The following is a 12,733-nucleotide window of genomic DNA, read 5'->3' as shown; positions in this document are numbered from 1 at the left end:
CCCATTACCAGTAGAGAAACCGATCCCTCCCTCTTCCCAACTTCTAATAACAAGAACAATTCCAACAAACATAGCCTCCTATATGATCTTTAATTATCAAGGGTAGTGTACTGAGAGGAAGCCCGTAAGTGCTAAATCAGTCCTCAAGCTATAGACTCATGTTCCCTTGTAAGCCCTTCTGGGTCTTCCCAAACATTAGCAATTTAGTGTGAGATCAGGTTAAAAGACATGTAGTTTAGTGGGACATCAAATGTCGGGAGCCCCTCAGATAAATAGGACAAATGCACTTCAAAGTCTTTTTAATAATCACCTAAAACCTGGCAATGCTGCTCCAGAGCTATGGGGCCCTATAGTTGTAAATGCAATTGAAAAGGGGGGAGGATCTCCAACATCCAGTGGGACGAAAGGATCACCTTTTTGGCTCTCAGGCAGTTCCACAGGAATAGCCAACCTAATTTCAGATAATGCTTCGATAGAGGAGGTTTTAGGTCCAATAGGATAGAGGTGATATCAGAGGAAACGGGGGCAGATCAATATTATCTTCATGCCCACTAATATTTCTTCCCAGAAAGGTTTAATGTAAGGGCAGGCTCACTAAATTGAAGAAAATCCCGTTTTGATCACTGTACCCACAAAAGGGTGCACTGGCAGCTGTGTAGAGCTTGTGCAGTTTTGCAGGACAGAGGTATCAATCAAATGCTACTTTATAATGCTCCTCCAATCCCAAGATGCTGTAAGATCTTTTCCACATATACTGCCTAAAATGCTTCAACTGTTCCTCTGCCACCTGCCTACTCAAAATCCCTGTGTCACACTCAGTTGAGTTCATTTCTCTACCAAAACAAGCTACTGGGTCACACGCAGTATGGCTTTAAAGTAGGGCACAGTATGGAGACCGCCTTGATAAAGTCAACAGAAGAAATTAGGAAAGCCCTGGACCAAGGAGGTGAGGCGGCCCTCATTATGCTGGACTTATCCGTGGCTTTCGACACCGTCCATCATGACCTTCTGATGGACCGTCTGGCTGAGTTTGTAGTCAAAGGAAAGGCGTGGATGTTGCTTAAAGCGTTCCTAATGGACAGGAAACAAATGGTGCCCTTAGGGTAATTTTACTCTAACTCACTAACATATGGAGTTCCACAAGGATCGGCCCTTAGTCTGACCCTTTTTAATGTGTATGTGGCACCCTTGGCCCCTCTGATCAGATCTCATGGTTTTAGTCTTACGCCATATGCAGATGACACAGAAATTGTGGTGTCACTACTGCCAGGACAAGAAGTAGGCATGAGCAAGAAATTCCATGACTGTATGGGAACAGTCAAATCTTGGATGTCACAAAATTGCCTAAAATTAAACTCAGGCAAAACTGAGGTCCTCATGTTCGGAAACAATTTCTGTACCCCGGACTGGTGGCCATCAGATATGGGCATCCTCCCTAAACCCACAAAGAAGGCAAAACACCTGGGTATAATGGTGGATGACAGACTGAACTTTGAGGACCAGATAAACACCACGATCTTGGCCACCTTTCATTCCCTTAAACTGCTAAAAAAAGTCAACCCTTTCCTGTCAGAAGACAGTTTACGAACAGTCGTCTCATCCATTATCTTATCCCGGCTGGACTACTGTAATGGGCTCTATTTAAACATCCTAGAGTGGCATCTAAACAGATTACAGATCCTGCAAAATGCAGCAGCAAGGCTGGTGACAGGCACCACCAAATTTGTATTGGTAGCCAAAGAAATTAAAAGACTACACTGGCTGCCCATTAGGAAAAGGGTGCAATTTAAGTCACTTTGTATTGTCTTTAAGACACTACATGGTCAGGGCCCTGATTTTCTGACTCACCAGTTTCAATGGTACACTCCCAAAAGAACCTTACGTTCACTAGGAGCCAAATTTGTGAGCGTACCGCCCACGAAGAAAGCCTTGTGGGGGGGGGGGGGGGGGAGAAGTTTCATTACAGGTGCGGCCAAAGCTTGGAATTCCCTTCCCTGAAGTTTGAGGAACGCCACTAACCTTCTCGCTTTCAGGAAACAACTCAAAACCTGGCTTTTTAACTTAAAATTCCCTCCAGCTACATTTCTTTTTTTTCAGTACCACCCTGTTCTCAGTAGAGTTGAGCTACTAGCGCCAGGACACCTCCGGGTAACCATGCGCTCTACAAATATAATTAACATAACATAACCTAGTGATCAATTTGTAAAATAATAAGTGCCGGGAGCTTTCGTCAGGAGGTGGCTTGCACCAGCCCATTTCTCCTGTTAGCGCCACCTAAAATAGAACCAACTACAAACCCTGAAAGTGGGGAAAGGATGTAACATAATGTCCAGAGCTGCCAACTTCTGAGCTGGGGAACCAGATTCGAGTCTCGGCGTCAGCTCAACATTCTGTGATTCTGGGCACATCAATTAATAATATTATTTCATAAATGAATGTGCCTTTAACTGCGCTCATGAATAGCACCAGTGTTGATGATTAAGTGCCTATGCTGAGCACCCGAAACCACCTACTCAAATTAAGCACTGGTCACACCCGTGTGTAGTGGAATCATTCCATTTTATCTAAGTTTCTGGTTGCAAGTTTTGAATGACTTAACCCCCTTTTGAACCATATTGGCTATTCTGTGACATTTCTCACTCTTTCATTTATCAGATGAGTTGGGATCCAATGCTAGAGTGAAGGAATCGGAGTGTGTGGCAAAAGATAAGTGGTCCGACGATCGCCATCCCCTATCCCAGACCCTAAGAGTAGCATTAGTATGTCTGGTGAGGTAGGCGCAAGTTTAGGTTTCAATGCCCCTGCTCAATGAGGATGAACGTGATAGCCTATCACTGAGGTTAATTTTGGAAGTAGCCTTAGCCCTAGAAATGCATTTTGTCTTAAATCCACATTTTGTAAGTTTTGTTTATTTCAAGCTTCTGTCTTTCGATGTTGCAGAGTACAAAACACGCAGTTAGTGTGAACGAGCAATAGCAAAGCTGATACACCTGACTTGCATTTTTAAGACAGTTATTGCCTTTAGAAATGCTTGCTCGGTAAAAGCTATACCTTTTGGCCATGTTAATGCTTGTTACATTATGACATTTAGAACTGTTTCTTGAACTGAAAAAAGTTGGTGATACATCAGAGTTCCTTGCAAGAGACAATATCCAATGTCATTTCCATCATGTTTCAAACTTTTAATACAGCGGAGTATCACACAATCTGATTCGAATCATAAACATTATTTTATTTAAAGAACTTTACAGAGAACATTCCTATATTCAATATTTTTTACTCAACTTAATGTGGTATGCTTTTTACCAACACAAGCAGGATGAAAGGCTGAGACACTCTTGTTGGGATTCATACCTATGCCCTGCAGATCGCTGCATCAAGGGTGCACCTTGCAGCGCTGTCTCACCGGCTGTATTACTGAGGCCACTGCTTTAGTAGTTTAATGTTGACTGACTATATCCTGATGGTGGGCAAAGCGGGTGATGAAATATCCAATACTTATAAAATGTTTACATTTTTACAAACAAAGCGTTTGATTGGAGTTTATAGGTGACTCACTTTTCCAGTAGTTGGCAGTTTCAGATCAGTCAATTCTTGGAGAGATTAGAATGATATCCTTTTGGGGTTTTTTGTTTCTGGCAGGTGGCTATCCTAGTCACCTTGACAGCCAATGGTACTAAATCTTGTCCAATGAAAGTATTATTCATATTGACCCTTTCTTGCAAGGAGGTTTGGCCAAATATTATGAATAGTCTCCCTAAGCATGGACAATGCTGAAACATTAAGGGATGTAAATGTTTTAAGTCTTACTCTTGATGGGTTGGTTTGAGACTGAATAATGTGCCTTTTATAGCCATTTTCAAACTGATGTTCACCAGAGTTCCAGGCACTGAATGGAAGTCAGTGCTTGCACAGGCCAGGACATTCAAGAGTAAATCCTCATGGCTCCTTGCAGCCCATGAGATGATGTGCAAAGAGTGAGTACCAATGGTCATGGAGTGGGTATTTCAAATGATGTTCCATTGCTACAGAGCAGATTTGGCACAGTGTGCCAAAACCTAATTTTGCTCCTCTTTTTGGGGATATAAAAGCGAAACTTATTAAGTCTCTCTTATATTAATAAAAGTAATTATGGGCTTGATTCGCCAAGCATCTGCAGACCCAAGTATGGTGTAACTGTTTGTGAGTTAATCTGCTCATGGGACCAGGTTGTGGGTATTGGTGGGTGAGATCAACTGCAAAAGTATACGAACACCCACAAAATTTTGAAACTTTTGAAGGCAGTTTCCCACAAGAATGCACTTTTACATGTACTTGTCTAAACTAAAGGCTAATAGTAAATGCATATTTGTGACAGGAGTGAAAAGAGGACATCCCCAAACTTGGATGGGGTGTAGATGAATGCGTTACTCTGTGGAAAGATATTTTCCTCATGGAGAAGCAAAGAAAATAGTTTTAAACTGTACATGATACAATTACTCCAGCCTAAATGTGCACTTCCAACATTGACACACGCATGTGAGTAACAAGAAATAAACAAAGAATTCCACAACTATGCATGTGAATCTGCCAGGCAACTGTCACAGATTCTTGGGAGGAGTTGATTAATATTTTGCAGTGCTTAATTTTTTAAACAAAGCTTGTCAGTGCCAAAGCGCTGCTTAGAAAACGGCGGCCGGCGCTAATAAATGTCGGTGTGTCAGATACCCAGGCTGCACAGTCTTCAATCCACCTCAGTCCTTTTAACCCACTCCTGGCACTCCCTGTCGCTTTATCTCACTCTTGCGGGTCCCTCATTTCTCCCTTTGTGACGGTTTTCCCATCTTTCTCTTTTTCCTATTCCGCTTCATGTGTTTTTCCCTCTCTTGCTCGCGGGAAATGTCCGATGAGGAAAAATAAGTGCTGTTTCCCAGAAATGAGTGTTGGTGGCCTCCGCGGGCAACCACCGGCTCAAATTAGGCATTGATCTTTTGTGAATTTTATGATTGTCTCAAATTTGCTACAAATGTAGGAAGAAAGCAACTGGTGTATATTTTTCTGAGTCGGACCTTATACTGCAGTATTACAATGTACCTCAAAATGTGAATTCCAAGTTACTCGATGTTGTAAATCATGTTACTAGTTTGCGTACCACAGAAACGTGGAATACACTACACAATGGTGCAGCATTGCCACACCTACTAGATATGCACCATGTGGAATCAGCATTTACCAGGCGCTCTATTGCTTCACCACATTGGAGTCTCTAAAGTGGCAAATCTCACAAAAACTGGCATAGTGACTTCGGGCAATTACTTTTGCAATTATAAAGAATACATTACTTCGGGAAATTATTTTTATGTAAGTAAAGATTACATGCTTTAATGTCAATGAATGCTTTAAAGTCAATTTTTATATAGCAGTTTCATAATCACAATGGAGTGCTGTGTCCAGATATTTAATAGAAAGAGAACTTCCCCTGAACAGTCAGATACAATCTGGGCAGATACGTCACCTTTACTGAGTTTCTGGATTCTGTTGCAGTAGTATGGGTCTTCGGCTGGTTGTTGTGGCTTGCCCCGGAAGTGATTGCAATCACTTCCGGGGCACGCATCGCGACAAGGCTAGGCCGGTTAGAACCGGCCAGGCCTGAATATATTTTTTGAATAAAAGGCTGGGGAGCGGCGGAGTCTACCTCTTTGCTCGCCGCTCCCACAGCCTGCCCCCTTAAGGACAACAGCCTCGCTAGGAGGCTGTATTTTAATTTCCCCACCCACCGTCCCCTAAAAGCAGGGTTTACAGAGTGTATTGTTAGGAAGTTAATTTTAGGTTGACATGGTTACGTTTATCAGATATGTGATGATTTTCTTTCCCATTGTTTTAGGAGATGGTTTTTCTTGAACAGGTCACGTTTATTGTTGTATTTTAGTCCCTTCAAGTTGACATGGTTATGTCTATTCATATGTGTGATGGTTTCTTTCCAATTATTATAGGAGATTGTTTTCTTGAATAAGTTGTTTATTGTCGTATTTTAGTGCTATCCCTTGGTCAGGCGGTAAGGTCATGATTGGTGAGCAGTAAATTTAAGGTCCTTAGAGGGCGGTGCCATTCTTGAATGGCGTCGCCCGAGGGGGAGGGACAAGTGGTCTCTCATAGAACCCCAGGGGCAGTTACAGCCGGTTGGCTGGATGGTTGCGGGGGAGGGCGAGTCACGCTTTCCCAGTAGGATGCTTGGCCACCCCGCACGTGCACAAGGGCGCAAGTAAATGGCGCATAACTGCAAGGGCCCCTTATGGAGAGAATTTACAGGACGTACGGGGGTGACCTGGGGGGGGAAGTACCCTCACGGGAAATGGGCCCTCTGCGCATGCGCACTCCGGTTGAAGGGCGGGCATAAGGGCGTACGGGGGCGACCTGGGGGGGAAGTACCCTCACGGTAAACGGGCCCCCTGCGCATGCACACTCCGTTGGAGTGCGGGCATAATTTGATAAGGATCTGGCACCAGTTAATGACCTTGCCATAGTCTCAAAATAGGGATACGCAGAAAAATGAAATGTTATTGTTATGATTATTGATTATGGAATGTTTAGATTCGGATAGGAATATATTTGTATTAGAGATATGTTAAGGTTAGGAAAACTACATCTGTACATATCCAAGTAATCAATGTAATGGTTTTCTGCGTATTGTTTAAATAGTATAATTAAAAATTGTTGATTTAATTTTATGTTAATAAATACGGCCGGGGGTTTACGACTCCCTAATCCAAAATTCCTTGTGCTAGGCGTGTTACTGTCTTAGTATGGATAAGGGAGGAGGGGGTCTAGGCTGTACCTGACCATATAAAACACGAGAGCCCGCTGTCTGCTCCTTGTTTCCTTTGCTAACAATAGCTCCCAGTCCTTGCAAGCTTTGTTGTCGCTATTCAATGCACATTGTGGATTAATTCATATTTCACAGTAAAGCCTGCGTCATGTGCGCCTCCATTTGCTGTTTGTAATTGCCTAATTAAATCAGAATTAAAATAGAATGTCTTTATCTGCGTTTCCCTCTTTTGTTGCAGACTTGCAATCCACTCGGTCGTCATCCTGCCTTTAATCTACCTTGTCATAGTCAGGAAAAACCCTTTCCGCTTTGCCATGGGAATGGCCCAGGCTCTCCTGACAGCCCTCATGATCTCCTCCAGGTAAAGGGCATGAAATGAACAGCTGTTCAGTTACAGGTTCCTAATTAGTTAAACGTGGTTAACGCTGGAATTTAAACGACTTGCCCAGTCTGAGGTGGCTACCTCAGTGACTCACCGCAAGCAATAAGGGACGTTTTTACTTGGGGTTCTCTCAGCTCACCGCACTTTCGAATTTTCTGTGGAGGCAATTTGAGACATGGAATTAATAATTATACAAACACCACGTTCCATGACAAATGTTTATGGCAAAGTGCTTCCTATGTCTTGATATGTTGCACCTTATGTGAATCCAATTATTTTCATGACAAGCATCTTACTCTCTCCACACGACTCGCATTGAAAGACAAACAACACAGCCAGTTCAAACAAAGCCACACTTCGTAGTGTTCCATGACTGACATTAGAAACTGGTAGATGTATTCCAATAGTTTCAGGTTTTTTTTTAGTCCTAATGAATGTTTTCAAAATGGTTTTACCCTGGTCATCTGGCAGCCATATTGGAATGTCTGCAAACGTATTTTATTCGCCTTGATTTTTTTTTCGGATTCTCTTTCCTATACCCCACTTAATGAGCTCACCCCTTTCTGCCAAAATGATCGGACAGAGGGGTGGTCTTTACTGCCTGCTAGATGCTCAGTCTTTTTTTCTATTTGCCAGTTCAGCGACTTTGCCTGTAACCTTCCGTTGCGCTGAGGAAAAGAACCACGTGGACAAGAGAATCACCAGGTTCGTTTTACCTGTTGGGGCAACAATCAACATGGATGGGACAGCCCTCTACGAAGCCGTGGCCGCGGTCTTTATTGCACAGCTGAATGACATGGAGCTGGATGTTGGCAAGATCATCACCATCAGGTGAGGTTATACCGTTATATTATATGTTTGGGCTGAGCTAAAATATGCAGTTTACAGAACACATTCTCTCCCTAATAAAAGGCTGGGCAAGGGTTCCAGTCTCTGATATTAGAGCTGACTTCTCTTTTCTTAAGACTTCATTTAAGGGATAAGCAATCCAAACTCAGTGACAAGACCCTTCTTACTGATTTAAATCTGCTTTGGATGATGTCAAATTGATTTTCATCAGATCCATCACTAGAATGCTTTAAGCGTACATGTTAGTCTTAAAAAATAATAAATTTGCATGGTTTGTACACTGACTGCAAAGAAATTAGCTATTAATTCAAAACGTCATAAAATAAAAATACTAAAATATTTATTAGGAGAAATTTCAAAACCATGCTAATATGCTATCAGAGTCCAGATCTTTAAGTACAGTATGGTAGGTCTATTATAGTGAATTATCTAGCAGCAATATTGAATGCAAATTATATAAAATCAAATGCTTGCTCACACATGAGTGCTTAAAGTAGATTCTTACCAAAACGGAGACAGGTAGAGGTCTCAACTTGTTCTGAGCAATAGTTCCAGCTGACAACATTGAAGGTCTCAAACAGAAAAAATAGCTCTAGAATATATATATATATTTTTTAAGTATGATTTTTTAGCCAGAGTTCTAAGAAAAAGTGGCACGTAATTGGCAGAGCAGTGATCCCACAAATTGCATATAAAAGAACTGGAGCACTAAAAGAATTCTTCTGACATGTCTCCCACCAGGCCAAGGTAATATAGTGTTATCCACCATTGTGAAGTCAGTTGAAAACTCATGAAATCAACATTCCAAGTTGTCCTTCCTCCTTCCTCTGTTGTGCGTGTGTGCCTGCTTTCTGCGCCCCTTGTCACTTAAGTATTACAGAGTGGGCTGTAGATATTTACCCAGACTCTTTTGTACGGATCACGCAGGAGCTCATGTAGCTATGGCGTAACCTCAAGGAGGCTGAACATATATTCTCTGTGTCAACAAGCATTGTTGAAGAAAAATGGAGTTCCAAAATGTACCTGAAGGTTGGTGAGTGGTGTCATACCTTCAGCCTCAAAAGACACATCGGATGGTGCCTGGTTCTTGGACACTTTTTTCAGAGGCATGGTTGCTATTTTGCACAAAGGCGGTTCATAGAAATTGTCTGGATGAACTTTGTCATTCTGCAAACAGAGTATTTCATCTACTTAGAAAGTGAGCATTTTGAAAGATACGTTTATCATTTAGAGATTAAAGGTTAATAGCTATTGACCTTTATTGGTGCCTGCACCTTCTCATCCACAAATCTATTCCTGCTCTCAGTCGCTCAGATCAGTTTCTGAGTGACTACGTGAGAGTCCCTCTAGCCAGTCTCTACTCACCAGATCAGGTACTTCTATAACCAGGAAAGTGTCTACTCCTTTACTTGCATGCACAGTCCTTAAATAAAGATTTTACCCAAAAAGTATGCTTAGAAATATAGGTATGATGTTTAAATTAGTCTTTATTCTGTGATAGAACATCTGGCTTACAACCTTTAAGGGGACAGCTAGGAACTATTTACATTCATAGAGATACTGTGCCTAAATGAATTTTTCTTTAATTATGAATGTTCAGTATCTTCTTTGATGCCTTTAATGATGCCCTGTCGAATGTCATCAATGTCATTTGTGTTGCCATTGGTAATGCCACCCCTGATTGTCTTCGGTGGTGACATATGTGATATCATTAGTGACGTTATTGAAAATGGCATGTCTGATAATGTCAGCGATGCCACGTTGAGATCATGAGCAGTGCCAGGAAAAGGTCATGTATGTTTGTGGAGTTCACTTTTACTACAAATGTCTTCATTTCTGTGATTTTAATTTTTGTATCTTAATACTAGCATCCCTTGAATTTTTGAATGAAACCTGGTATATAAAAGTTTAATCAACAATGTTCACTGCCTTAGAGACAAATGATTAGGAGAGAAATGTTAGTCACTGTACACATCTTAATCTCAGATTACTAAATCAGGCATACCAGGCATTAGAACCATATGCATGTCTAATGGGAGGAGAGTTTTCCTCCCACATAACCCTCATCTTATATTTTGTTAATTTTCACTGTCTGTTCATCAAACCCTTAGCATATATATTTTACATTTTCCCTTTCTGAACATATAACCAACCAGTTCTTATAGACAATGAAAGGTAAGTAAAGGACAACACTATTTACTGGTGCACACCCCCACCGTAGAAAAAAAGAAGATACTGTCTCTGTCACACATTCTAAAACACTGAGAATCCGTATATATATTTGATGCAAGTTTATGATGCTTAAATATGAAGACATGTTCGCGTATCAATATTTTGAAACTGTCCAGTACATCAACACATTGTAAACTTGTCATCACTGTGTTTATGTGAAAGAAAGAAATAGTTTAAACCAAGTATTGGCAAAGCCAACAGACCTGGCTTGTATTTTGAGTCCTGAGTAGAACATTAAAAAAGTATGCTGCAGTATTACAAAAACAAAACAAAAAATGTGTTTTCTGTATACACTGCCTCAATGAGATAACTAATTTAATGTTTGCTGTCTTAGGGTAATATTGGGAGGGCAAAGTAGCCCCCATGCAGTGCAACTGCTGTGAGAGAGAAACACTTCTCTAAGCAAAGCTATATCTCACTCTACATATATTTAAGGAATTGGTAACGATAAGTCTTGCAGACAGGTGAACTTTCAAGACAGCTGTCAAAACAATTGTGCATGAAGCATGTGGGCAGTATAAGGCAGGTGGATCAAATCCTTGTTAAGTATAATGGTACTTCTTTGGATTGTTGTGCTTTCCTCTCGATATTTATGGCAGTGGTTTGTCCATCCTCAACACGGCAAACCTGTCCATCTTCTAGGACATGTCCAACAGACCATTCAGGGGCAAACTCATCAAAAGATCGGCCTTTGTGCAGATCTCAGCTTGCATTGAAGACAATCACCTGGCTTCTGACCACCAAATAACATTCTACCCAAGCAGAGGCACGGAATCTGAACTGATTGCTATCTGAGATGACTTCAAGACTACTGTGGATAAAAACAGAATTGACACCGGCTTACTACTTGCCATCTTTTCTACCTTTCACATAGTACATCACACCACCAGGGTATAGCTACCAGTGGTGCAGGAACTACAGTGGCACCAGAGCCTGGAGGTCTGAGGGGCTCATTAACCACTGATTATTTTTGTATTTTTCTACCTAACGCAGTTAGAAGCCCGTTTTCATTGCCTGCATAGGAACCATGACACCCATGCTACAACAATGCATCCCGCGCTACCCAAGAGATTGAATGACACTAGAATTCAAGGCACAATCCTAAAACAGCATCTTCCTACCCCAGTAAAAGATCCAACATTTTATCTTTTCATCCTTTCCCTTTAAGAGCCTTTCCTACTGCAACTAACATTCCACTCGGTTGCACCATCTCTCCTCTCCTCTTCGATATGAACTTCAGACCACATCAATGCCTTAAAATTCATCAGCTTCACCTGTGCCATCCCAAGGCTGGACCAGTGTGCCCTCGGTCAATGCCTACAAGCATTACTCCATTGTTTATTATGCGATCACCTCACCATCTTCTGGCCTCCAGAACTCAAACACCCACCCATTTAATCTTTGGAAGTGTGGAACCTTGAAGAGACCATGGATTCCAAACAATCTCTTGTACCACAGGTAACTCAAGAGACAAAAGGAACCTACTACAACATGACAATTTTGCATTAAACATTCCTCAGATAGAATTCCTTCACAGGGTGCAGGTCACGATTGTCTTTGGTCTGGTTACACTTCAATCATGCCAAAGTACTGTACCGTGTGACCCCTCTATACTTAATCCACAGGCTCCAAACAGTGCAGCCACCAGGCAACATCTACCCCTACACATAATCAATGACATCATTTCAGCTCTTCAAGCTCTGTACTGGCTGCCTATGGCCAAGTAAATGTCATTCAATGGTCTCTGCGGCACCCATTGTATATTTTAGATAGACTGATAGTTCCTCAACTCAAATTTTGCACCTAATGACAAAGATGGGGAGTTTGATGCAGGCTCACCCCACTTCTGACAATTTGATCTCACAGAAAGTCTTATATTGGTGGCCTCTACAAATGGCCCAGCTCTGGCAGTTGCATTCAGAAAGAAGATGGATCAACTACAACCACCTTGAGTTCTGAAGCACCGTAATCACCTGGCTGCTGTCAAGGAAAAGATCCACTCAGGCAGAGATCATACAAGAAGAAGATGCTTTTTGCCTGTAGGCTTGACTCTGTAGCCCTCGGTACAAGAGGCTTGTAATTCCTGATGCTGAAGGTAACAGAAGATTCAAGTAGTGGTGGAAATATGTCACTCCAATTATGTTAGTAATGCACGCTCCATCTGGTAAAACCTCCCAAAATCTGTTTGAGAGAAAATGGGCCAGAATGTGAGGAAAACATGCATTGATTGTTGTACTTATTCCCCTTTGCTGCAACCTGTAATTCAGGAGGAATTCTTGCACCCTGGCATTACTGATCACCAGAGTATTGGTAATTTCCAGGTGTTGGATTTAAAGCCTTAATGACTTGTAATCGAGCCCTCTCTACGTTGCACATTTCTACACCATTTCATGATTTAATGCAGCTCCGGAGAAGAAGACTGAAGTTCCATCTTCCTTCTGGTGGAATGAGCCCCTGATGAGCAA

General features: G+C 41.8%; 1 protein-coding gene across 1 annotated transcript in view; it reads left to right on the top strand.

Moving 5' to 3' along the window:
* SLC1A1 (solute carrier family 1 member 1) overlaps nt 1-12,733 on the top strand; it is a 309,344-nt gene that overhangs the window by 262,526 nt on the left and 34,085 nt on the right. Inside the window, exons 9-10 of the mRNA XM_085632941.1 lie at nt 7,044-7,166; nt 7,824-8,018. Coding sequence (XP_085489067.1) covers nt 7,044-7,166; nt 7,824-8,018 — 318 coding nt within the window. The remainder of the gene's footprint in view (nt 1-7,043; nt 7,167-7,823; nt 8,019-12,733) is intronic.

The sequence above is a fragment of the Triturus cristatus genome, chromosome 2_1 (assembly GCF_964204655.1).
Source record: "Triturus cristatus chromosome 2_1, aTriCri1.1, whole genome shotgun sequence".
In the NCBI taxonomy this organism is placed as follows: Eukaryota; Metazoa; Chordata; class Amphibia; order Caudata; family Salamandridae; genus Triturus; species Triturus cristatus.
This window is presented reverse-complemented; position numbering and strand designations above follow the sequence as displayed.